Source organism: Stenella coeruleoalba (assembly GCF_951394435.1).
Source record: "Stenella coeruleoalba genome assembly, chromosome: 18".
Taxonomy (NCBI): Eukaryota; Metazoa; Chordata; class Mammalia; order Artiodactyla; family Delphinidae; genus Stenella; species Stenella coeruleoalba.
In genome coordinates, this window is record NC_137164.1 from 3,770,149 (window position 1) to 3,797,235 (window position 27,087).

Genomic DNA, 27,087 nt, shown 5'->3' on the forward strand with positions numbered 1-27,087 from the left:
TGCAGAGTAGGCATTAAATACCCATTAGCTTTTATCATCATCATCAAAAACAACAATGACGGTTCTGTAGTGTGTGGTTTTCTTTCCATTCGTTCATTAAAAATGGAAGTTTGGGAAAGGTGTGGGGAGGAATAAATTAGGAGTTTGGGATTAACAGTACTCTCTATAAAATAGATAATCAGCAAGGACCTACTCTATAGCACAGGGAACTCTACTCAATATTGTGTAACAACCTATATGGGAAAAATATCTAAAAAAGAATAGATACACGTATATGTATAACTGAATCACTTTGCCATACACCGGAAACTAACACAACATTGTAAATCAGCTATACTCCAATATAAAATAAAAAGTTTTTAAACATGAAGCTTGGGGGGGGGGCGGGGATTAAGGAAGCTGCCCTGATCACGTAGCAATTCAGTGAATGGAATTGATATAATCTCTGGCTGCACGCATCTCACAAATGGGGGGGTATACAGGTAACAAGGCAACAGAAAGTACCGGAGAGAAATGAACACGGTGAAGTGACAGAGTAACGAGGCCTTCTCCTCTACATAATTCTTGAAAGGAGTGCTTCTTTGTTGGATGGTAGCAGTGTATAAAGCAAAAGTAACTTCCTCTCAGCTGCCTTTATTTCTGCACTAGTAGTCAGTAGCTTCCATGCTTTTCTTTGCATTCATGAAAATACGTAAACATGTGGCATTTTTGTTGTGGTTTTACAAGAAATGGATTCTGTACCCGTTACTCTGTAACTTTCTTTCTTGCGTTGGTTTGCCTTGAAAAAATCCCTAGAAGTTTTGTAAGTATGTGGTGTTCGCTGCTAGCATTGGGCCTGTCCAGGACTGACCCACAAAGAAAAAACTCTCCAAAGATTTCAGAGACGAACCCGGCCTGTTTATTACCACAGTCTTCATTTAACTCTGGCCACTCAATCCCATATTTATGGGGCAAAAGATACTGGAGGGGGGCTTCCCTGGTGGCGCAGTGGTTGAGAGTCTGCCTGCTGATGCAGGGGACACGGGTTCGTGCCCGGGTCCGGGAGGATCCCACATGCCACGGAGTGGCTGGGCCCGTGAGCCAGTGCTCCGCAACGGGAGAGGCCACGGCAGTGAGAGGCCCGCGTACTGCAAAAAAAAAAGATACTGGAGGGGAAGTTCCTAGGCTATCTTGCTACTACTGTTATTTTTGTGCTGTTACTATTTTTTAATTTCTGATAATCCTTACCCTATAATAGCATCCTGATTTTTCTCCCTTAATTTCCTGTCTACCTACCTAATGACTTAACCTAGTCACTTTGCCTTTTGTTTTGTCAATCTCATACTGTTTCTCTGGCGTACATTCCTTCATTTACATACATATAGATTTTACATTTTAAAAGACAGAATTGCTGCATTTATCCCCTAATAAAGAACTTTAAGGGGTTTCCCCCTATGCTTTTTGTTTTGTTTTGTTTTGTTTTGTTTCCCACTGTTACCAGTACTGCAAAACAATATATATTTTTATATACAGGTGCTTTTATTTATGAGAAATGAACTTCTAAAAATAGAATTTCTAGATGAAGTATATGCTTCTTTTTTATCCTAATGCATACTGCCAGATCGAATTCCAAAAAGATTGTAGCCCTTTGACTTTTAAACAGATATCTTTAATCAGCTCAGACCTGACTGCATATCACTAGATCATGATGTTGCTGCCACTTTAGTGAGAAACCGAATGGCTAATTTATTTAATTACTCTCTGTAGGGTACTTTTCCACTTCAGTCCTCTACCGTGGGTCTTGGAAGAGCCGAGTAAATTGAGGAACAGTTCCCCCCATTCCCGGATGAAGCAATCATCCAAGTATGTGGCTGGGAGCTGAGAATCTGAGTGGCAGCAGGTCCAGCTGCCAATGTGGTACAGTGGCGGCTGGGACCCCTAGACAGGAGTCTGCAATTAGCCGGGACGGTTACTGCATTTTTGGCAGTGGGGCAGCAGTTAAAGCAAAAAAAGGATCTTTTTCCAAGAAGGAAAAGCCATTTAATAAGTTTGGGTCAGTTCGCTCATAACAGCGCTACATTTGAGCAGGAGAAACCCCAGGAGCTTGGCAAACCATCACTACTGGCCAGTATTCCTCCCAGCTCACAAGTCTGAGGCCGTCCGGGCAGAACCTGGCTCTCTGCTTTGACTGTATCCATTTAATAGCATTCCTAGTTAACAGAGTGAAAGCAGAGGAATCTTTGCCCCCTTAATCCAGAAAAGTAAGATTTAGTGTCTGTAGAAGCTGTGGTCCGAGTAACCGCACAGCAGAGGGGGCGGGCAGTCTGTCTGTATCGCGGACTGTGTGCTTGGGCACGCAGCTTGAAACCGTGGTCCTCCAAAAATGACATTGATGTTCATGAATGGCGCAATGCTTTCTTTTTTTGTAGATGAATCAACATTTGTATATGATTAACCACTGTGAAAGTCTGATTTTATAGTGTGTCAGGGAGCCATCGTGTACCTGTCCTGTGAATAAGTAAAGTAAAAACTCGGTACGTTTACATAAATATTTTAAAATACAGTGTGTTCTCCTACTTTTTCCATTTCACCTAGGGAAATCTTGCCAAAATAAAATCAAGTTTGAGTCTTTACAGTGTAAGAGAAAACCAGCTCGTGGATTTTGAAATTAGAAGATGAATTGTGTTTGTTTTGTTTATTTAGGTTTTAATTTTTTCTCTCCCAAATAAATCTTTCCAATGAAATACACAGGTCTGATCACCTAATGATGGATTATTTGAATGAAGATTGAAATTGAATTGGAAATGTTGAAAATTAGCTGCCTTATACTTTTCAAAAAGCCGCAGCACCTGCAACTGATAAAAATTAGGACAAACATATCAAAAATCTTTGAAGAAACATGTGGTCCAGCCAGTGCCAACTTGGACAGGATCAGAACACTGGCTGCTTACAGGAAATATCTCAACATTCAGCTAATCAAGGATGTTAATCTGAAGTAAAGATTAAAAATTGTGACATGGTTAGGATTGCTCAGAGCAAAGGTTAATGCTGAGAAAGAGAAGCTTGATTTCTTAGGATCTTTTCCCCTTACTGTGTATTTTCAACAACTAGAATGTCATAGTTATATGAAATTCACTCTCAGTCTTTAAACTGATTTCTCATTAATAATTTATCAAGATCTATTTCTGGTTTAGGGATCTAGTGTTGTCAAGGTCTGCATTCACATGCATTGCTACCACGGCCTCTGAAGAGTAAGGCCTGTGGTTCTATGCATGAGGCGTCAGGCCAGAGAGTAATTACTCGAAAAGAAGCGAAGATTTCTGAATCCTCACCCGCTACACACAGATTTAATCATGGCTTCCTGCAGTCTGTCCCATGGCGTTATTTTGCTTATAACAAACACGTTACAACATTATTTCGAAGTTTTATCAGGTTGACCTAATGAACCTATTTCTTTCATCCAGGGTTTCTCAATAGTGGCACCCTTGACATCTTGGACCAGATAATTCTTTGCTGTAGGGAACTCGCCTGGGCATTGTAGGGTATTTAGCAGAATCTTTGGCCTCTACCCTCTGGTTGCCAACAGCGCCCTCAAAACAGTTTCCAGACACTGTCAAGTGTCTCAAAGGCAAAATCAACCCTAGTTGAGAATAACTGCTCGCAACAGTTATCTAAATAAAACATGAACGTGTTTAAAAAGTTCAAAATAGTACGAGAGGTATGAGTGAGTCTCCATACTACCACCTAGAGAACACTTCTGCTCCCTCAAGATAATGAACGTGAACAGTTTCTCATGGGTCTTCCGGAAAGTCACCATGCGTATGAGAGTGTATACACCTGCTCTGCATAATCATGACTACTCAACATCTACCTTGATATTTTTCATGTAATAATATATCAGGGAGAGTTCTGTATTACCATGCTCACACACCTATATTGCTCTTTTTAATGTCTACATAGTATTTCATCGCTGTGGATGAATTATATCCATTTAACTAGCTACCAATATCCATGCAGGTTCTAATTTCTTATCCTTCCAAATAATGCCAGGGTAACATCCTTGTATTTTTATGTTGAATACTATGTGATTATAGCTATAGGATATAGAGTATGTTCCTAAAAGTTGGAATTGCTGGGTCAAAGGAAAAATATATTAAACATATTTGTGGACAATGCTGTATTACCATCTGGGTATAAGGGTAGCTGATTTCTCTGGTTATCAAGCTTTTAAATCTTTGCCCATTTGTTGGGTAAAAAATGATATCCCGGGCTTCCCTGGTGGTGCAGTGGTTGGGGGTCCGCCTGCCGATGCAGAGGACGTGGGTTTGTGCCCTGGTCCGGGAGGATCCCACATGCCGCGGAGCGGCTGGGCCCGTGAGCCGTGGCCGCTGGGCCTGCGCGTCCGGAGCCTGTGCTCCGCAGAGGGAGAGGCCACAGCAGTGAGAGGCCCACACACCGCAAAAAAAAAAAAAAAAAAAAAAATGATATCCCTTTGTGTGTGTGTTTCATAAAAAGTGAGATTTCCTACATTTATAAGTGGTTTTGTGTCCTGTGATCACACTGCCTCTATATTCTTTCCCTGTTTTCCTAACAGCTTGTTGGCATTTTCTTTCTTATTTGTAGGAACTCTTTATATAGTAAGGAAATTAGATCTTCACAGACGTTACAAATGTATGTGTACTGTTTATTCATCTTCTTTCAACTTTATTAATATTTTTTGCTATAGAAATGAATTGTTTCAAATTTATTCCTCTTTTTGTTTGATTTCTGAGTTTGTCATACAGAGAGTCAGTTTCACATACAAAAAATAACTTTTTTTCCTGTTTTCTCCTAATGCTTTGAGTTAGTTTTTTATGGTTAAGTGTTCAAGCCATCTGTGATTAGTTTGAGTATATGGAGTGAGACCACGATACTCTACAGGGATAACTTTTCCTATACAGAATGGTAATTTATTATATGTTAAAGGGTATTTCAACAGAGTGAGATAAAGGTGGTTTATTAACCAAGTGCTGTTGACATAATTGCCTCACATTTGGGTACAAGGTAATGAAGCTGGATCCGATATACTTGGTGCTTGCAGGGAAGCAGTGGAGGGCCACTGCAGCTCCATGAGGAAAGGCAGTGACCTCAGAATGGCGGGCGAGGGCCTTGTCCACTGTAGGGCTTTGTAAGTTAGGGTCATGAATTCAATCTTATTCGAATAGTGTTTCTTTTTCACATTTCTCTTGTACTTAGCATATATTTGGGGGTTTATATTTTTATCCATTCAGCATTTTTAAATGTATTATTAATATAACACATATTTGGTATTACTTCTGTCATCATATTTCATGTTATGTTTTCAACTCTTGATGTTTCCTTGGTTTCTACCTTTTGCTGAAATTCTCGTCATGCTTTATTTCCCTAAGGACTTGTGAACATCCACTGCTGACTTCTGGTGTTGTCTACTGTGCCCAAGAAACATGAAGCCAAACTTGACTTTTCCCCTCGTAGGCTAATTGCTTTTTCTGCCTGAATATATTAAAAAACTGATCCTATAAAATTTTAAAACTCATTAATTCATGTATCAGGGTTTGTGTGGTTGTTGATCTTTTGGTGGCCTTTGTTTTGTTTCCTGGAGACAACAGGTGTCTTCTCTATTTATTGGCTGATTAAGGTTTTAGAATATTTCAGGAATTTTTCTTCTATTATATCTTCGAACATTTGTTTCCATGCTTTTTTTTATACCTTTTTAAAAATAAATTTATTTATTTTATTTATTTATTTTTGGTTGTGTTGGGTCTTCGCTGCTGCGTGCGGGCTTTCTCTAGTTGCAGCGAGCAGGATCCTCTCACCGTCATGGCCTCCCCCATTGCAGAGCACTGTCTCTAGGTGCGCGAGCTCAGTAGTTGTGGCTCACGGACTCCAGAGTGCGGGCTCAGCAGCTGTGGCGCATGGGCTTAGCTGCTCTGTGGTGTGTGGGGTCCTCCCGGACCAGGGCTCGAACCCGTGTCCCCTGCATTGGCAGGCGGACTCCCAACCACTGTGCCACCAGGGAAGCCCTCTCCTTTGTGTTTTTTTTTTAAGGTACACCTTTTGGGGTTTTTGTTGTTGTTGTTATCTTTGGAAGGCAGTCAGTTTCTCTTAAATTCAATGTTAACTTTCGTTCATTGCTCAGTTTTCTCGAGCCTGCCCTACCCTACCCTGACTGCTTTCAGCAGTGTCCATTCTGGGTTTTATTTCCATGGCCTTAATCTGTCACATCGACCTTTCCTTATCTGTTTCCTTCTTCGATATCTTACACATCTCATTTTAGCTCTTGTTTCAATGAAAGACCACATATTCTTCAGCTCTTTTTGCCTCGTCAGGAGCATTCAAAATATTTTTCTGTGCTTTGACCTGGTTCTTTCTGTGGAGATTGTTTCATATTATTATCATTTATTTATATGTCACATTCTTCTGTTTGTATTTTTTCTTTGTTATTTTTTGATGATGTCTAGGGGAGGGGGCTTCACAGTTTTTTCAGAACGCTTTCTCATCAGTGTCTGTCTCTTCCGCACTGGTCACCTGTCACTCTGTAGTGATGACCACCTCCCTCGCCACCATTTCTTCTCCTCAGGTGAGTCGGAGACCTGCATGCCTCACAGGGAATCTCTGTGCATCACAGGTTTCCTGTTAGGTGAAGTTGCATTTCTTTCTTTTCACTTTGCCTCGATTGGTATCAGCTGAGTTGATTGTGCTCTTTGCTCGGTCCCGCGCCCTGCCATTCTCCTCAGTCACCTCTGGGGGGAAAAGGCATCTGTGTGCGCATTGCCCTTGAACTGCGGTTTGCCTGCTGTGTTGAATTGGACCAGGGACCTCAGCCATGACTCATACCTACCTCTGTATCTCACCCTCTGAATAAGCGCTGATTCAGCTCTTTCTGGGGTGGTTCCACCTCTTTGTTGGAAACCTTTTCCCTCGGAAGGTTTTGTCTTCTATTGACATCCTCCCTTGATTTGATCCTACTTCATCATATTTTTCAGCCTCTATTCTATGTCATTTGTAGTTTTAATTAAGGCTATCTCATAATTTCCTTGAAAATAACTTTTCTATTTTCAATTGTTTTCCTGCTTTCTACTGATATTAGGGAGGGGAGGACAGTAAAAATAGTACTACTCTACCTTCAGCAAAAGGCACTGCATTAACTGAATTAAGCAATAAGATAGTTGTGTTCAGTAGATATTTATCAATGTTCTCTGTATTGTTTGAATAGAAAAGTATAACACAATCTTGGGAAAATTAGGTTAAGACCCTTGAAGCACTTTATCAGTATGCTTGAATCAGGTGTGGACCTGGACTCTCATTGCACTAAAAGTTTGGTTGGAGTACTGATTGCCGAGACCTCATGTGATAGGGAGGCCGTGCAAATAAAATTGTTGTTTGGGGGATGGCTAATATTTGAATAGGTGTGGTGACCGCATTCTGAGTGCAGAGCAGAGCACAAACTTCTGATTCTTAGTTCTCCACCAATATTTCTTCACTGAGAATAGCCAGGCCTCATGGGGACCTCTGGGGAGGTAGTTGAAATGAAGAGTACATAGGAGTGAGGAAGGGTTTTTGAAGGTCAGCAAGCTTATCCTAGATTTCGGAGGGATCCCTGGTAGTCCTTTGAATGAGGGAGTGAGATGATGAAAAGCTGTGCTAAGAAAACTCTATCTGGCGGTTGAATTGAGGTATTTCGTTCGATCCCACTGGGACATGGTGAGTGAGTCCCTGTTTGTACCAAGCATCCTACTGGGTACAGTTGTGCAAATCTGGGAACAATTCCTGGCTCAGGAAACTTAGTCTGGGGGAGCCAAGAAACTGACTTAGAAAAATCTGACTTAGTAAAATGTCAGTAGCAGAGTTAATCTCAACCCAGATTATTATGGGGTGGCTGTTCTGTGTTGCCAGAGTCCTTCCACTGTAGTAATGGGTTCAGTCTGTCATGATGTTACACCGCTAAGGTGGATTCTGTGATTAGCGTGGGGTACATTAAAGACTACCCCACATCACCGGGATCCTGCTGTATCATATAAATGCAGCTGAATTTTAAACAGCGGCGTTTTGTATCCCGTATTTCTGTATTTACTTTTTTCTAAATCAGGTTTCCATTCAGCCTCCTTATGGCTCGCCCATCTTCTGCTTCACTCTCACCACCTCCATATCTTCTCCTAATTATACCTGGTAATGGTTCCTTCTCTAAGATAATTTTTTTTCTTTTATAAATTTATTTATTTAATTTATTTATTTTTGGCTGTGTTGGGTCTTCGTTGCTGCACACGGGCTTTCTCTAGTTGCGGTGCGCGGGCTTCTCATTGTGTTGGCTTCTCTTGTTGCGGAGCACAGGCTCTAGGCGCGCGGGCTTCAGTAGCTGTGGCACACGGGCTCAGTAGTTGTGGCGCACGGGCTTAGTTGCTCCGCGGCATGTGGGATCTTCCCGGACCAGGGCTCGAAGCCGTGTCCCCCTGCATTGACAGCAGATTCTTAACTACTGCACCACCAGAGACATCCCAATAATTTTTTTTTTTGTCGTTCATGTCCCTGGCACTTTGCTCTGCAGTTGTTTTTATGTCAGTCTTGCCTAATCAATTAGAATTATGGCCTACTTGAAGATATAATCTGTACTTAATTTATTTATACATCCCATGTTACTCCAAAAGATGATTTGAGCATGTTGCCCTTTGCTGAGGTGGTGGACATTTGATTAAGGAGGGTCAGTATTTTATGAGCTAAGAACACACATGACCAACAGAGGAGTTTCTGTGGTTTTTTATTTATTTTTATCTATTTGAAAGTCCTACAAAGATAAATCATATTTATCGAGTCAACTTTATAGGAGAAAGAACATGAAGTTGAGACCCTTCCAGTATTGAGAAAGTGTTGACACAAAACATATTAGATGTAAATTAAACATAAACTGCTTTTCTGTAAATATGTATGTGCTACCTCTTAAAGTCGATGTACGCCTTAAATTTTTGTTAAAATATTGGTATTTGTGATACTGGGAATCTGTATTTTGTGAAAGAGCCGCGGCTGCGATCCTCTGGTGCTTTATCTCGCAGCAGCTGTGTCCAGCTGGTGGTCCACATTCCCCACCACGCCTTCGGTGAATGGAAGCATTTAGGTCCATACTGATACAAAACTTCATGAACTTTTTTCTCTTTCAGCTTTGGTTCGCCTTCGTTAATGGATTCTCTGGGCAGATTTTATTTGAACGCTGGTGCATTGGCTTGTACAACGTGGTAAGCATTCTCCACTTCTCTCTGATGGCGTGCAGAGCTAAACTGTTTGTGTCTGGGAAGTGTACCTAAGTCCCTCATCTGCCTCCACGGCAGGCAGCACAAATACATCTTTAGGGCCTTTCTTGCTGCCCCACATCCTGCAGAAGCCCAAACTCTCCACACATGGTTTCAATCATAGCAGATCATTCTTGAATAACCCCATGAAATTATTAACCCATATATCTTGAAAAGAGACCCTTGTTACCTCCTGACTAAATGCCCGGGCAACATTTCCATGTTTTTTGCTCAAGAAAAAAATTTCTGAGCTACGTCTAAACTCATTCCACTCCGTGATTTTATTTCTGAATTCTTAAACCTATGCGAATATACAACGTGTAACCTGGTGTCCTTTTTGTCCTTCTTAAAAGCGTATCTGTCCTTGTGGAAGAATGTTTCCTCCCCCAGTTAGTGCTAAAATAATGAATTCTGACTTCCAGCTCCCATGGTGAATGGTAATCAGCTTATTTGGTATTTTTCATGATTTTAGAGCTCTGTTTTCATTACTCGACTGTAATGAATTCAAAAGCTAGACATAAATATAAACTATAGACTAAGATGACTGTGTAGCTACTCAGTCTTTTTTTACTGGCAAGGGGTATAGCTTGGTGCTGTAGAGACCCGAGTACGCCACATTTCTGGAGTTGCACTTTCACCACTGCTTTGGACCCTGACTCTGACATTCTCTGCCCTGGGGGAGTTTATACTCTGAAGCAGCCATCATAGGTAGACAGAGATGGAAGTTACCAGACATACAATGAGATAAATCGTGGTGCTGTAAGTATTTACAGTTTGTATATACATTCGTGGCTGGCTATTCAAATCATCCATTCTCAGACTCCTCCCCCTCCCACACACCCTTTTTTAGTAGCTGCTGTGCTAGGTGTTATGTATAACACGCTGCATACAACACGCTGCTTCAGCCCTGCAGAGCTCGACGGGTTCAGAGGGTCACACGTGTAGACTAAGATGCCACTGAACCAAGTTCAGGTCTTGGGTTTAGGCAGCATTCCGAAGACGGTAAGTGTGTTACTCACTACAAAGTACACTAGTACATTTGTTGCTAATAATTATGCCCCCAAAGACAAAACTGACAGGTGATGAGAGCAGGGCTGAATTGATGGCCGCGTATCACCTATGCTTGAAAAGCTGCTCTGACCCCCTACCACATGGAAAGGGGCTCCAGGGCCTCCCCTTGGACAGATGGGTAACTTTGCAGGACTTAAAAGTGTCTTGAGTAGGTTAAAATTATGTGACCGTTTAGGGGGAAATATACTGACTGCGCCGTAGTGATTTAGTGTTGGGAGTGGCCAACCCAGGCCCACATACGTACTTGTAACTAGAAGGCTGGGACCTAGGAGGCTATGTTTAGTGCTAAGGACTGAAATACATGTCACTGGTTACACGATAAATGGATCTTAGCCCTCTTCTCATGCTCAGGCAGGAGTGCTAGGTTCTTTCCTTAGCACCCTGCAGTCTTGGGCAGTTCAGATTCATCCAACAAACTCGTATTGAGTGGCTATTACACCTGAGATGCCCATAGGCTATAGGATGATGTTGGTCAAGATATGGTCCCCAGACCACTTGCAGGAGAAGCACCAGGATTTCTCTGAAGATGCAGATTTCCCAAACATCATCCTAACTTAACGAAGAGTTTCTCAGAGGTACTGAGAAGCAAAAGAAAAATTTAAATAAAACTTTCTAGCAGTGGTTACCCACATTAAAGTTTAAGACCCACGATGACCTCTGATCCCTAGGGTTGGGGATATGTTTTATCCCCTTTGTATCCTCCAGATGAGGGACGATACGGCAGCAGAGAAGTGAATTCCCAGGTGAAATGGCCCTGTGACCACGGGTCCACGGTACCAGTGTGGGAGACGGTCACCAGGGAGTGGTGGCAGAGTTGGGACAGTCAGATCCAGTGGGGTCAGAGGGTCATTGGCCTCCACAGTCAATCACTGGAAGGACCAAAGCTTTTGAGGACTTGGAAGTCTGCCCCCCTAGCAATTGTCTTGGTAACTTTTGTTTGAAATAACTAGAAACTTAGAGAAGAGTTGCAAGAAAGAGTACAGAGAACGGTATACCCAGACTCATCAATTATTGGCATTTTGCCTACCACATGCGTCTCTCTCAAGACACGCACACATGTGCGTACGTAGGCTCGTGTGCACATACACTCCAACACGTATATTTCTGAGCCAGTTGGGAGTCAGTTAAGACATAATGCCCATACTGTTCATCATGTAGTGCATAGCTGGACCATTCTCTTCCATAACCACAGTATAATGATCAAAATCATACAGTGTAACACGGATACAATACTACTGTCTAAGCCCTACTACCCCGTATTCCAATTTTGTGGTTACTCCTCTGTTTAGCCTTTGCTTCCACTCCAGGTCCCTCCACAGTTTGTGACATCTGAGACATTGCTACTGACCCCTCTTCTGGGCTGGAGTCTCCCTTGCCATTTTCTTTTTTTTTTTTTTAACATCTTTATTAGAGTAGAATCGCTTTACAATGGTGTGTTAGTTTCTGCTTTATAACAAAGTGAATCACACATATCCCTTGCCATTTTCTGCAAGCAGTATTGCTTTTTTCCTTTTCGGTACTTAACCCTTCATGTTTGATTCCCCAAGCCAGCTAAAGTAGAAAGTCATCGTTTCTCAGTCTCATTCTCAGAGCAGATTACATAGCATTGAAACTCCTCCATCTCCCAAGGTCGTGAATCAATGCCATCCTATTAGATGCTCATTATATCCATAGTCCAATTTCTACATCATTTTAGGTTATGAGTAGAATGAGACTGAAGAGGCTACCAGTGACAAAAGCTACCATGATCAGATGGATTTTAGCTACATGTTATCCACTCTTTAGTGAAGAGATAACTCTTTTGAGCACTGTTTCAGAAAATATCTCCTCCTTAATTTTCAAGCCAGCAGAATTTGAAGAAAACTGAGCCAGTCTTACTTATAAACATAAATATAAAAATTGTAAATAAGGTATCAGCAAATAGAATTCAACGATGTCTCAAAAGAATAAAATATTTGACAAAGGATTTATTTCAGGAATCCAGGAGGCTCAAAATTTTTAAATGTTATTATGTATCAGCCAAAAAAAGGAAAATGTGATCCCATCCGTAGATGGTGCAAAAGTCTTTGAGTCAATTCAGCTGCCCATTCCAAAATAAGGACCCTAAATAATATATATAGGAAAGAAAGAAGTCAATTAACTATAATGCAGGCTGTTTATTAAAAAAACCAGCAGCATATTGCCATAAATGGTAAAATTCTAAAATGATTTCATTTTAAATAAGAAATTAGTCAGGGATTCCTGCCATCACTATATAATTCAGCATTGTTTTGGAATTTTCAGCAACTACCAAGACAATTAAATAACTATTACAAATACTAGGAAAAAGTAAAATATTTCTGTGCTTATACAAATATATGCACCAAAAATGGCCACGTTAAATATGTTCATATATGACTGTACATCTAAAAAACCCAAAACATACCAGTAAAGAAATACTAGGATTATAAGAAAATTTGATAAGGTGGCCAGATTCATAATAAATATATAAAAACCCATAGTTGTTTTCTGTCCTGGCAATCACTAGCTTTTTTTTTTTTTTTGATTCTAACAATGAGCGCTTAGAAATGCAAGGAGAATAGTAATTCCTTTCAAAATAGCAATTAGAATTATACATTTCACAGGAACAATTTTTATAGTACTTCCATGAAAAACACCCCAAATCTTACCTAAGTATATGCAACAAGATTTAACCAAATGGAAAGTCATACTATTTCCTTGTATGGAAATACTAAAAAGGAAATAGTCATACGATTTCCTTTTTAGTATCATAAAAAACTTAGTATCAACCCTTCCAAAATTAGTATATAAATTTATGTGATTCCATATAGAATCCCAGCGGATGATTGTTTCGGGGGTGGGGAGAGAAGGGAATTGCGTAAAATGATATTAAGGTATGAATGGAATTAACAGGCATCTAAGAATAAATATGCAAAGCATGTTCAAAAAAGACCAATCAGAAAAAAAAAAAAAAGACCAATCAGAAAGGTAGACTTATCTGAACATCTGACTATACTATAAAGCTTCCATAACCACGTCAATGTGGTACTGACAGAGAACTGGACAAATAAGTCAGGGAACTTAGCGCTAAAGTTGGTGGTCCAGGGAAATGAACATTTTTTCAAAGTAAGAGTCAAACCTTAGGTGGATACTAATTTTTCAAGCTGGAGAGTATTAAATAGAATATAACAAGCATTGCTGACAGGGAAGCAGGGAGAAGATTGTTGTCCTTTCTGAAGGGAGAGATAAACAATGGGAACCTTTTCTGAAAGCAGCAAGGAGCATCCTCTAAAGTTTAAAATACATGGATTTTTTTACCCTTACAGACTTGCTTTTGGGAACCTTTCGCATAGAAATAAGAGATAAAGGATAGATGTTACAGTGTGTTCTAGGTGTTTATTACGTGATGTTTGTGGCAGTGAAGAACTAGAAATAACATGAATGCCTGTCCATAGGCGATGGTTGAAAAACTATGATCCATCCACACTGTGAAATATTATGTGAGCCTGAAAAAGGCTGCTTCGGGGTCAAACCCAGGGTACTTGGGGACTTCCCGTGGTGTACTGTTTAATGAGAAAAATAAGATGAAGAAAATGTGTTTGATGTCTTGTTTCTGTAAAACAAATAATGATCCCGAGCAGTGTGTGTGTAGAGGGGGAAGGGGTATGCTACAAGCTGGGTGGTTGTTAGCCTGGGGATGTGATGGGGGAGAGGATTTGAAGTGGGAGGAAGGAGGAAGTAAGTGAAAAAAGGAAAAGAAAAAATAAAGCTGGCTGTGTAAAGAGTACGCAGATAGCTTCTTTAACCAAACAGTGAGGACGAGTTTATATACTGAGTGTGCAGAGCTTTTGAGATGCTGTGGGGTGCTCTGCTCTAGCGTTTGTTATTGTGAGATGTGAATGCCACCGCTCTGGATCTTGTTCTCCCTGAAATCTGTAGAACATTGACAGCCCAGGGCTGTTTTCCTCTACGCTCCCGGGTGAAGATGGAGCTGCTGGTGAGTTTTATGGGCCACACCCCACCGCAGCTCTAGTTGCTCTATCCCAACAGACTTGGAAAAGGCTGACTCCTCTGGTCGGATGTTCAGGCTCCCGGGAACTGGCATGCAATCAGAACTCTCGTAGAGACGCACATCCAGTTCCCACGGCCCTGAGAGCTCGCTGGGCTCGTGGGTCCAGATTTGCTTGATGCTGATGCAGAGTAGGGAGCGACCCGTGCACACACCCGAGGAGAAGGTGGTCCTCGGGTCTGCCGCACCGCCTGGGCTGGATGACGTGCTTGTACCAACCCTCTTCTTCAGCTATGTCACACGCTATAGAGGACAGGTGAAGGTAACAGTCTTAGGAAGCACCGTCCAAGGGACTTCCCTGGTGGTGCGGTGGTTAAGAATCCGCCTGCCAATGCAGGGGTCCTAAGCTTCCCCACAAACGTGCTATCCGTGTTTGTGCCTCAGAGCTTTGTGACGGGTGCTCCTTTCATGGGGGTGCTTCCCTCTGCATCCCTCCCACCAAATCCTGCAGGTCCAGTACCTTACAGGGCAGAAGCTGTTTACTCCAAGCATCCTTCCTTGACTCCCCCTCTCCTCTCCCCCAGGAGTGATTTTGCAGAGTGCTGTGTTTTAAGTTTGTTCTATGCCTGTTGCCAGCTGCCCAGTCCCCAGCTCTGCAGCAGACGGAGTTCCTAGCAGTCAGGGACCTGCTTCCTTGCCTCTTCCTCCTTCTGCTTCTAAATCTCTCTTTCCCTGGGGATTATCACAATACCTGGCCCATCATGCATTCCCCTTTAAAGTCCATCGAATGAATGAGTGGGTGAAGTACGTAGTGCTTCCTGAAATGTGAGTGTGAAATCAGCATGGAAAGCTGCACCCCAGCACTCAGAGGAAAACACTGCCACGCTGCACAGAGCTCACCACGGTAGGATTCTAAGTCACAGCTCGTCTACAGAGGAGGGCAATTGTTCCTGGAACAGACTTCTTGGCTAATCAGATACTTAGGATATCGTTTTTAGCGTTCATTATATTCATTTGATGCTGATTAGGCAACAGTTTAAAATGGTCTTTCGTTCGTTTGTTGGGAGGGTGTCCGGGGAGTCGTGAATCACTGAACCTCAGGTTGGGACTCAGTCGAGAGCTAAGTCATCATCGCGTAGACCTGAACCACCGGAACCGTGGGAAGGAAGGGCCTCTGGTGATGGCGCACTCTTGTCTACGCAGATTTTCACGGCGCTGCCCCCCTTCACTCTGGGCATCTTCGAGAGGTCATGTAGCCAGGAGAGCATGCTGAGGTTCCCGCAACTCTACAAGATCACCCAGAACGCCGAGGGCTTCAACACCAAGGTAAGCCACGCATGCGCAGGGCCCCTCGGAAGGCACAGGTGCTGTGTCCTGTCCCTCAGCGCTGGTACCTGCTCAGAGGGGGCGTCTGAAGGGAGGTGAGGCCCCGGGTCTCTCCCGGTATCTCAAGCACGGTGAATTCGAGCTGCCACATCGGGAAGGAAGCGTCCGTCCCTTCCTGTTCAGTAACGCCTTCCTCTTCCCTGTGTGGGCCCCCCATGACCATGTGGCCAGCGGCCCGCACGCCCCAGGACCTGTAGGATCCAATCGTCCCCCACCCCATAGAGCCCTGTCGCCTGGCACGGCCCTCCCTCCGTCACTGCCTGGTTCTCAGGGACAGGAAGATGTCCCTTTAGCCAGTGAGGAAAGTTGGCCAGAGGTGAACACAGGAATCGAGTCAGGCGTGGGTATTGTTTTCAGTCTGGTGGATCAGGAAAGAGAAAACATCTAGACAGACGTGGAGTAGGCAGTCCTGAGATGAGCCTGGCTTAGGTGTTACAGGGGTCCCGCCATCAGGAGCGGCTAAGGAGTCTGGTGTGTCACTGACCCGCCAGCCACAGCTAGGAGGGCAGAGGTGAGGGCCCCCGGCTGGGAGGGGAAGTAGGTACCCGGCTGGGCTGGGAGGCAAAGATGCCCACATGCCTGCATCGCCGTGTTTCCGTCTCCGGTGTTTGTGCAGGAGGGGAGTTGGAGGCTGGAACAGAGGCTCGATGCCCAGCTCAGTTAAGACACCACGTGCCGGTTGTGTGTGTGATTAGCCTGCGTGGACACCAACCAAGGCTTTAGGGAGGATGCCATGGGCGTCCTCGGTAGAGAGCAGTCTCTGAAGGCTTCGTTTTGAGCCAGGTGTCGTGCTTGTCTTCCTTCAGGGCTGCCTCCTGTGTGGGAAAGTGTAACAGGCGTGTCCACATGTGGAAAAACACAAGGGGATACTGCTGGTTCTAGTGTGTTCCATGCACAAGGAGACGGGGCTGACTAATTATATCGGTCCTTGTTCACCATGGCTCTGTCAATGGGAAATATGGCCTGTTTATTCCACATTGTTTATGTAAATCGTTACAACAGAGTTTGAATTCAAAGGCCACGTAAGGAGAGAGGTAGGGAGGGGACCCACTGGAAAGGGAGCCGAGCTGAGGATGCTCGGAGACGGACCTGCAAGCATTTTGAAGATCTGGGGGCGGGGGGACAGGGGGCATACAGAGAGCAGGGAGAAGATAGGAAAAAAATGAGCATTTAAAATAGGAAAATCCCACTGTCTTACATTTTCTCATTATTTTCTGTTGTCCCATCACTACTTAAGATCCAACTATATATATATGACAATTCCCAGAACAATTTGTAGATTTTTAAATCAATTCAATCTGGCTTTAGTAATTCTGTCATCTCACAGTTAAAAAGATGAGTGACATGCATTTATGAAACTATAAGTTAGAAGAAACTAAACTTCGTGTTCTTTTGTTTGACCTTTCAGGTGTTAAAGAGAATTTTTAAACGTGTATGATATTCATCTAAATCCTAAAAACTGAAAAACTGTATGGGAGGGATTTTAAGGGGTGAAACGAAAGAGCGAGCGAGCTGTGTAGGAATTTACATCTTAAATGTTTCTCATGCTTTCAGAAGTATGGTTTCCGTCTCTTCATTAACAGTTTGACCCAATACCCTTTCTCTGGATGACTATAAAATGTGGTCTTTCTTTCCGTTCTAAAGGAAATGCATCGTCATTTATTTTTTGGATGTGGGTAGATTGTATGTTGTCCTGTTTATACGGGAATATCTCTTTAGGTCTTTGTACTAGAGTAATATTATCTGGAGATAGCCCAGTCATCTGTATGTAAAAAATTGGTTTTTTTTTCGCCTTCTGGAGCTGGGCATCGCAGCCAGCATCCCTGACAATGAGGGGCTTGTTGAGCTACACAGAGGTCAAGAGTGTGGGCAGCTCCTGACTCCCCTGGTTTGTTTTCCCTTAGGTTTTCTGGGGTCACTGCATCAACGCCTTGGTCCACTCCCTCATCCTCTTCTGGTTTCCCATGAAAGCGCTGGAGCACGGTAGGTAATGGCTTCGAGATCCAACTCTCAGCAGGTAGCTTTGCAGCCCCTCAGCGCCAGTTGTTCACAATTTTCTTCCCCAGTTCTGCAGACCCAGAGATCACAGGAACAAATTTCAAAAGAAAAACATAGGAAACATCTGATGGGCTTATTACTAGCTTGTAGGTTTCACCCATTCTGGCTCGGAGAACCCATTTTCTTTCCAGTTGCCTGGAGAGTTTGAATACTAGGAATTCTAAACTTTATTTTTAATAACCATTTGAGTCAAGGATCTTGAAGAAAAGCACTGTCTTATAATGAAACATCGATGCCTCTTGTGCACCAATTTGAAATTTTCTGTTAAGTACTTGGGCTTTCGTTTTCCAAGCCTGACGTACCTCTATGCCAAATAACTCAAATCTCGTGAGAGTTTTATCTTATGCCCAGTTTTCCGAAAGTCTCCTTTCCTTGACGTACGCTTTTCAAGCAAACGTTTAAAGCTTGCTGGAGGACTGATTCTCCCTGTTGGTTTCAGTCTTCCCTAAGCTGAAGGAGGGGTGTATTTGTTCATACTTCTTAATACATCCACAATGTGACCTCTTAAAGAGGCATACCTTTTAGTCTCAAAAAGTGAAAATGTGTCACAAGAATGCTACTTTTTACCCCTCAAATCATAATAATACCCCTGGGGAAAATCACTCCAAATGTTGACTAGACAAGGCCTTTCATTGTATAGAGAACCAACAAATAGGAAGTTTCCAAGCTTCTTTGTTTCTGTCAGTGTTTTTCTGTGTTTCAGATGGACATGATTCATCCTTACTGATGTGCTTTAACCTGTCAAATGCATGCCCAACAAGTGTGTTATATACCCTGTGACCTTTTCTCTCAGTTTCATCCGATGCCCTTTTCCTTCAAGGGTCCCTAAGTCTCTAAATCAGAAAATACAGTTTTCTGCTTCCGGCCCCACCCCCAAAGGGGCATTCTAGTGGAATCGTTCTCTTCGAATGATAAAGCTTTCCTGTGATTCATCTTCACTAATAGTAGATTTAATTTCTTTTGAAATGGTTTTGTGAGTAAGGGCTCACAAAGATAAGAGTGTTGACTGTGGTTCTTTTAGAAGCTCTGACAGTTTGGTGATAAAGCAGCTGTCATTGTATCAGGCTGGGCTGGGGCTGGGAGGTGGTGTGTCTTGTGTGTCTCGTGAGCACAAGAACAGGTTTGGCAGGTGTTCTCTCGGCCAGGAGCCCAACCTTTCGTCCTTAGGAAGAGACAGGCCCCCCACCCTCTTATCTCGGCATGGACTTTGTCCCTAAACGTGCGGTGCTTGCCTTTGGACTCACAGAGGTTTGGCGCGATGGTCATTCACTTGCCTGCTTCAGAAGGAGCGAGCAGGGCCTGTTTTCAGCAAAGACGATGGTTTCTGATCCCGAGTCATGAATATGTGCTTTGAGGTTGTGGTTTGTAGTTTATGTTGGGGTCATTATTGTTCACCTAGATCCCATCCTGTAAATCCATTCGTTCTCCTAACATGGTCTGTATTTGAAAGGGGATAGACTCCAAACGGTTACTAATTTACCTAAGAGATATCACCAGGTGAATTTCAAGTCGGTTTCTATCACCCTTACCTGCTTCCCTCAGATTAGCAATTGGCCAAGCAGCCGAAAGAATGATTTTTTTCCCCATCTTTAAAATCATCATCACCATCACTATTTCATCATATGCCTTCAGCACAGAGGTTTTCTTTTGGTTGTGTTGTAAACAGTAACCTTCTTTTTTTTTTTTTTTTTTTTTTGCGGTACGCGGGCCTCTCACTGCCGTGGCCTCTCCCGTTGCGGAGCACAGGCTCAGCGGCCATGGCTCACGGGCCCAGCCGCTCCGCGGCGTGTGGGATCCTCCCGGACCGGGGCACGAACCCGTGTCCCCTGCATCGGCAGGCGGACTCTCAACCACTGCGCCACCAGGGAAGCCCAACAGTAACCTTTTGAGGGAAACTGTTGAAGGTGAAATAAATAGCAAACATTAAGCGTATTTAGCAAAGAACAACCTGAAGCCAGTTGGTGTTCTTGGTCACTAGCTGATGTCCTCTAACCAATGGAATGACTATGTTAGGATGAATTTCTAAATTCTCACCATTAATAGACAGCGAAATGATTATTGTTCCTTAGCGCTGTTCATTCATGTGGTCCTTATGTCTGAGACACTGTGGTAGATTCTGAGGGTGGTGGGTAAATGAGTCAATGCGGGTCTCACCCTTCAAGGAGTTTGCCGTCTGGTGAGTTAGCGGGTAGTTCTCTCGCAAGGCGGAAAATCATTCTCAAGTAAAATACAGGTAAAGTGCTCTCGGACTGTAGAGGGCTGAGAGAGACGCCTTCCAGGTGGGATGATTCATGGCTCGTTCGAGGAGATGATGTGTAGCCTTAGCCTGAAAGTCCAGGCAAAGGGAGATGTGCAGGGTTAGAGGAAGAGGCAAACGAAGGAGAGCGGTTCTAGACAGATGTGGAGAGCTTGAGAAGGTCATCCCTTCCGGGGTGGAAGGCAGGGCAAAGTGGGAGAAGGCAGGTGAAAGCCGGATTGCCGAGGGCTTGGAATGCGATGTTGAGAAATCGGGACTTGCTTTGGAGGCAGTGAACAGTCAGTAGAGTTTAGATCAAGGCAAGTATTGTGATCAGAGCAATTTGGGGAAAATGAATCCATCGTATCTCGTTAAGGTGAATGGTAGGAGGCGAGCTGGTGGCAAGAATCCTAGTTAGGTTTCCTGATCCAGGGGAGCCCAAGGAGGGTCAGACCCAGGGACTGGGAATGTGTTTAGAGAGGAGGGAGCATGTTTAGAGAAGAACTTGATCAGCAAAATTACTGCAGACCTATGACGTGCCAGGCGCCGAGGGTGCGGTGGACATAAGAGCATGTCTTGGTCTCCGGGGGCTTCCATAAGGTCAGAGCTGGCCATCAGGAATCACACACATAATTGCTTCATGGCCAGTGTGCTGCGTCCTACAGGCTGCAGGGGGAGCTTGTAATACCGGGACACAGCCTAGTCTAGCGGGTCAAGGAAGCATCTTCTCCAAGGAAGTGACACTTGAGTTCTTAAAAGATGAATAGGGGATGATCCAGTAGGGCCGGGAGGTATGGGTAAAGGCGGGGTGAAGAAGCATTCCCGGCTGGGACCACGAGCACACAGGGCTGGTGCTGCCGAGGAGCTGGGAGAGCCCGTGGGCAGTGGCTCCCAATGGGGTGGGGGTCGGAGGGTGGGACTCGGGACCTCGTCCAGCCTCTGGTGGGCGTTTCCAGACACTGAGCATCCCTGGCCCTGGTCGGTGAACCCGCCCACCGTCACCCTTCTCCCTATCCTTGTGCAACTGTGAATCAGAACACGTCTGCACACATTTCCAGCATCCCCTCTGGGTCTGCAGCAGCGTCCCTAGTCGCTGTAGCATTCTGGGTGTTAGGTGACAGTCAGATCACCGAAACCCACATGGGGACTTTTTTTAGTGAAGGGTTTAAGGTAGGAGAGTTACACCATGGGACTTGCCTCTGAGGAAGATAAGACAGCCGTGTGGAGAAATACATAAGGTCTGGCAAGAGCGTGGGTTTTGTGTGTTTGTTTCTTCGGGGGGGGGGGGGGGGGCAGACGGAAGTCAGAGGTGAAAATCAAGGAAGCTTGCAAGTTTGAGGAGAGCCGGGATATGGCAGCTGATCCGATTACTTACGTGCTGATTGTCCTCAGCATAAATGCACTCCTGTTACACTTTGAATCGCCCCTTAGAAGGATGCAGTCACCCTTCTCCCAAAGAAGCGTGACAGCAGTTTGAGACAAACTGGGGCACTTTCGGAGTATGGGGACCCTGATCTCACAGAACAGTGCCTTTGGGCCCCACTCCAGCGTCAAGTCCCGCTGGAAATTGTCCATCAGACACGTGCCACACTCTGAGACCTGAGGGGCTTTGCTCGACCAGGGGCTGAGGTCTGCAGAGTAGCTTTGTTCCATTGTTTCATGCTCTGTGGACTGTGTCGCGAAGATGGTGGATTTTCCCGGGAGATTCTCTCCGGTCTCCATGGAGACAGGCTTAGGTACATGCAGTGCTGGTCACTTCCCAGCATCATGGTTGGGAAGAAACGTTTCTAAGAAGGTGTGAGCCTGTTGTTCATTCCTTAGGAAGCTTCCAAGAATTTTGCCTTGCTTATTTTTGCGTGGTTTTGGATAGAATTTTCAAAGCGTTCCTTGGCTGGTGGAGTTGGTGACGATTCATTTCAAGCTTCCAAATACATTTTTCCACTCCAGCAATTCCGTAAATCAGATTTCTTCCAACCATCACAACCTTACGCTCACGGCCACGGCTGGCCTGTAGCTCCCACCCTTTGATCTGAAACATGATTTTAGGTTAAAACCAGAGACATCACCTTTGCAGGGACCGAAATTCATCCAGACCTCGGTGTCAGGCCACACTCGGGCTTTCCATGGGTGTATCCAGTCTGCATGTTTGAGCAACCCTCCTTGAAGTGGAATGTGGTTATTGGCAAAAGGACGTAAAATCCGTTTTGATTTAAAAAAAGGAAATTTTCAGATTTTTCTTGATGAAATTTAAGAGGGAGGTGATGGGAATATACTTACCAGCAGAGAAAAATTCCCGAAAAAAAAATTGTTCTTGACTCCTCACAGTGCACACTCTGGAAACCATTCCCTCCTCTTTCTAGAAGAAGAAATACCCTGTGGATACTTTGCAATACCATGTGGGTAATTATTGGCACTAATTAAGCAACAGGGTCCCTGAACATTCTTGGAGAAGGCTATTTTATACTTTTTAGGAAATGTGCTATTGTAAGACGAGGCATGTTTTATAAACTGAAATAATAGTGCACATGCATAAAATGAGATGTAGGGTACTTCTCTCTGCCTGTGCCATTATTGGGTCATTTAAGCTTGAATTATTTATGACCTACGCCTATTACTGTAAACTTGGTTATTTTATAGCATGTCAGTTTCACGTTCAGCTGAGTTGGGGCATGACTGCCGTTGTTCCCCGAGATTGCAACTTCTTAAAATCAATGACTCATTCATTGAAAAAGAAAAGATAAGTGAGTGTGTCCTCTGTGCAGGTCAGTATTGGTAGATGGTAGTGCACATAACAGGCAAGTTCCCTGCCCTCGGGGAGCTTACACTGGACAAGGCAGGACTGAACAAAAAGTGTAGCGAGAGGACAGCCAAGGTCAAATGGAGTGCATACCAAGGACCACTAACCTGGTTCCAGCTTTAAGGATTGCCCCCCAGAGGATGTGACAGCATAGTTGAAGGATGAGCAGGAACAAGCTCGGAAAAGAGGAGGGGGGAGGGGTTTCAGGTTACGGGAAAGAGCATGGGGTGAGAGGGTGTGACTCCTAGTCAGAGAAGACCCCTGTGGCTGGAGGATTGGGGAGCAAGGGACGATAAAGGATGGAGACCAAGGAGTCAGACCATTTCCAGCCTGTCGGGACAAGGGAGCCTTTTGTAGTGTGAGTTTACTGGGAGCCATTGATGGGTTATAAGCAGAGAACCACGTATCTGATGAACTTTGGTGGGACCACACCGGCCGGGGTGATTGTCGGCGTCCGGCTGGTTGGCTGTCGTGTGGTCTTGTGTCGTGACCGTGTCGGAGAAGAGGATGGACCTGAGGGCGGCTTAGGAGGTAGAACTGGAAGGATCTGATGTTGTATCCATGAGTGCTTCCCTAGTCTGCCTGGTTGTAGGAGAATCTGCTCTTCTGTCACAAAACTTACCCGTAAAATACTATATTTTAAAGCATTTTAAAGGAAGGTACGGGAAACAAGAGCTGGTGTTTTCTTCCCGTTGCAAAGTCAGTGACCATACTGTATACCCATTGTAAGATATAAGGTAAATGAAGGCGATCCAGGGACGCGCATTCAATGCTAAGTGGGACAGAAGAGGGGAGTAGTAACTCCACGTGGCCTCTGCATCTGGGAAAGCCACTGAGAGGACAGGGTAGTATGAACAGTCACAGAATCCTGAAGTGTATACATGAAGTGAATGGGACTTGCTCTCTAAAAACGAGAAGGACAGAACACTCTAGAAGCTTCTTGGAATTATACAAATGAAACTATAGCTAGCGTAGAAATCTAAATCACTAGTTGCTAACCCGGTCACTGGAGTACATTCAAAACCCAGTTTCCAAATTCAGAATGTCTTCTTCTGTTCCGGTTACCCTTAAACACGGTGAACTAGTAACGTCAAGTCCGCCTCATGTGCCTACAGCACTGTTGTTTGGAAACCCAGAATGGGGCAGAAGGGCCGTGGCTTTCATGCACTCAAATGTCTCTTACGTTTCAGTGTCTCTCTTAATAAACTCTGAGCTACATATATTTTAAACAGTTGGGTTTGATGTAATGCTGTAAGAAGCGTGAGTCAGAGTTCCCAGATTTCACCCACGTAGCTTCTATGGGGAAGTTGAATCGAGGTGTATTAAGGTGGGAATAGCTGCTACAACAAGCAGCCCCCAAATATCAGGGCCGTAGTCCGGTAAAGGCTTAGTTCTGCCTCGTGTACCGATCAAACGGAGAAGTGCATTGTACATGGGTGTGTTGACTGTATGTTCTTATTTTCTGCATTTGTGATGCCCTGATAGTTGGGCCCATGATCCTGGAGAGACTGTGCTCCCAGGGTTGGCTAATTCCTAGGGAGAGCAAACAACTGTCCCACAAGCACGCCTTTGCTTCCCAGCCAACCATTCCGCCTCCCACACCCCCAGCCATCTCTGTACCTCACTCTCTCACACCAGGCCAATATCCCCTGCCCTAAATCACCCCCGGGCCAGGTACCACATAACTAGGGATTGACCTAAAACCCAGAGACTGTTGAAATAATTCACACTATCCAATCCTGAGCTTAAACAGTGTACCTACCCTGCTTCAGTCCATTTTGTCCCGTGAAAACCCCACTAGAGGCTCTGGGCCATGCTCTCCCCTCCTGCCTCCTGACTGACCCTGGTGCTTTCCCTTGGCCCTGCCTGACACCCCATGCGTCCTGTTTCTAGGGATCCGTGAGTATAAACTCCTTCCTTCACGATCGTCACGTCCACGTCTGTGTGTCTTTCGACACCTGATTGAAACAAGCCCTAGTTATTCTCAATACAGTGGCGCTCCATCTGTGCGGGGCCCCTGAGTTCACCCTCAGCCTTCGCGTGGGGATGGGAGAGAGCAGGAGAAGGACTGCTTGCTCTCAACCTCCTCTGGCAGGAAGCGATCCATCACTTCTGCTCACGTCTGATTGGCAAGAGCTAGTCCTGGGGCCCCACCTAGGTACGAAGAGCTGCGGAATGTCGTTAGACTATGCTCCCGGGAATAAAAAAAAGAGTCCGTGCCTACGAGGTGGCTGTTTGACATTGGCAGGTGATCGAGTGCACTTTCCATCATTTTTACTTCCTTTTTCAAGTCTATTTTTAGTAAACAAGAGTGAAAAAGGAGATTGAAATCTGAGTTTCATACCCTTAACTTTATCCAGCAGAAATGTCAGTAAAGAGGGGAAAATCCAGCAAAAGGCTTATATAACCAGGAACTTAACCCAGTGCTGGTTATGAATGTAATTATAATCACTAACACTTGTATAAACTCTACCTTTTAGAAACTCTTTCCAATAGCTTATACCGCTCTTTACCAAGAAAGGAAAAAATAACGTTTCTCTTTGTGAATACATAGCGTTGGAAGCAGAAAGAATTGTTTCAGTTGTAGTACAGACAGTACAGACATTGGAGCGGGATTAAGTCTAAGCTTATTTGGAAATTAGCTACTTGAAACTTGGACGACGTTTTCACTCTTGATATTCATCTAATAGTAGCTGGTTGGCATCATACCTCCTCTGAGCCTCTGGAGTCTGAAGAGGCCCCAAGGGTGAGACGGGGGGAATGGAGAGCCTGATTAATATGCTGGAATCAGGCCTGCTCTGAACGAGTGCTGCTGAAGCTTCTAGAAGCAAAAAGGGTGGGAGAAGGGAAACAGGAGGCACTTGGTATCTGCTCTGCAGCCAGGATTCTTGGCAGGTGTCCTGACGTGGAGGGGATGGCGCCACCTCCCCTAATTCTTCTGACGGAGTCCTATGTGCGTGAGATACCTGTGATTTTTTTTTTTTTAACATAAAGTTTTTTATTTTTTTAATTTTTTAAAATTTTTGGCTGTGTTGGGTCTTTGTTGCTGCCCGTGGGCTTTCCTCTGGTTGCCGTGAGCGGGGGCTACTCTTCGTTGCGGTGCGCGGGCTTCTCATTGCGGTGGCTTCTCTTGTTGCGCAGCGCGGGCTCTAGGCGCACGGGCTTCGGTAGTTGTGGTGCGTGGGCTCAGTAGTTGTGGCGCATGGGCTTACTTGCTCCGCAGCATGTGGGATCTTCCCGGCCCAGGGCTCAAACCCCTGGCCCCTGCCTTGGCAGGCGGATTCTTAACCACTGCGCCACCAGGGAAGCCCTACCTGTGATTTGGAATCCAGGCACTCCACGATTTTTACTGCACTAAAAACACACACATACGTTCACCCCATCTGTTTTCCTGATTATTAAACCCTGTCCTCTCTGGCTGCACAGCACTATGCTATAACTTAGTTTCAGATTTTGCTTTTTGTCAGAGCCCTTTCTGAATACATTTTTGTGGTTTAGCTGGGCCATGATGTAATGTGTTTAATGAGCATTTAATTGAAATGGCATCCTTATAAGATGTCATCAGCCTAGCCCTCTGGAAGCATCTGAGGTAAGTTCCTTTATCATTCTGTTTAGAAAACGAGACATACTTTTGTTACAAACCGTGAGTTTTCCAACAGATATTTTCAGAGAGCTTTTTGCATGCAGCGTTTGGGGTCATCACTACTCACGCGAGGGTTCGTGTGGGTTTGTCCCCACTGTTCACAACAGTCTGTTTTAGTGTCTGCGTTTCTAAACCTCATTTGGCTAAACCTACATCATGTCAGTCCCTGGATCCAACCAGATTTTGCAAATAATGTAAGTCTGGACGAACAGGCTGGGTCTGAGGGTCCTGAAGCCAAGGCATTGTATCGGCTTCTAAGAGAATGACTGGCTCTCAGGATGAGGCTTCTAGCTCTGGTATTTTGTAATAATACTTTCGATGTATATGGTCGGCACCATCCTCATATTAGGTTTTACACCACACGTGGCCACAGCTGGTCATTCTAAATGTGACTCAGTCCTTTATCCGACAAAGCAGTTGGGAAACCTTCTCGCTCGTTCAGGTTCTTTACTCTGTGGAACTCCTTCCCTGGACTTGTGGTCCGGCAACGTTTCAGCTCTCACCTGGGTGGATGTGATCCTCCGCCTGCCAAGGCCTGGCTGATCTCACACGGTTCAGTGAAACGCCGGCGGTGCCGACGCAACGGGCAGCCGGATTCTCCTTCCCTGT

The 27,087-nt window shown here is 44.5% G+C and overlaps 1 protein-coding gene across 1 annotated transcript in view; it reads left to right on the forward strand.

Annotated features, from left to right (window-relative positions):
* ATP8A2 (ATPase phospholipid transporting 8A2) overlaps positions 1-27,087 on the forward strand; it is a 438,273-nt gene that overhangs the window by 273,630 nt on the left and 137,556 nt on the right. Inside the window, exons 28-30 of the mRNA XM_079903371.1 lie at positions 9,150-9,224; positions 15,562-15,684; positions 17,649-17,727. Of these exons, the coding sequence (XP_079759497.1) occupies positions 9,150-9,224; positions 15,562-15,684; positions 17,649-17,727 (277 nt within the window). The remainder of the gene's footprint in view (positions 1-9,149; positions 9,225-15,561; positions 15,685-17,648; positions 17,728-27,087) is intronic.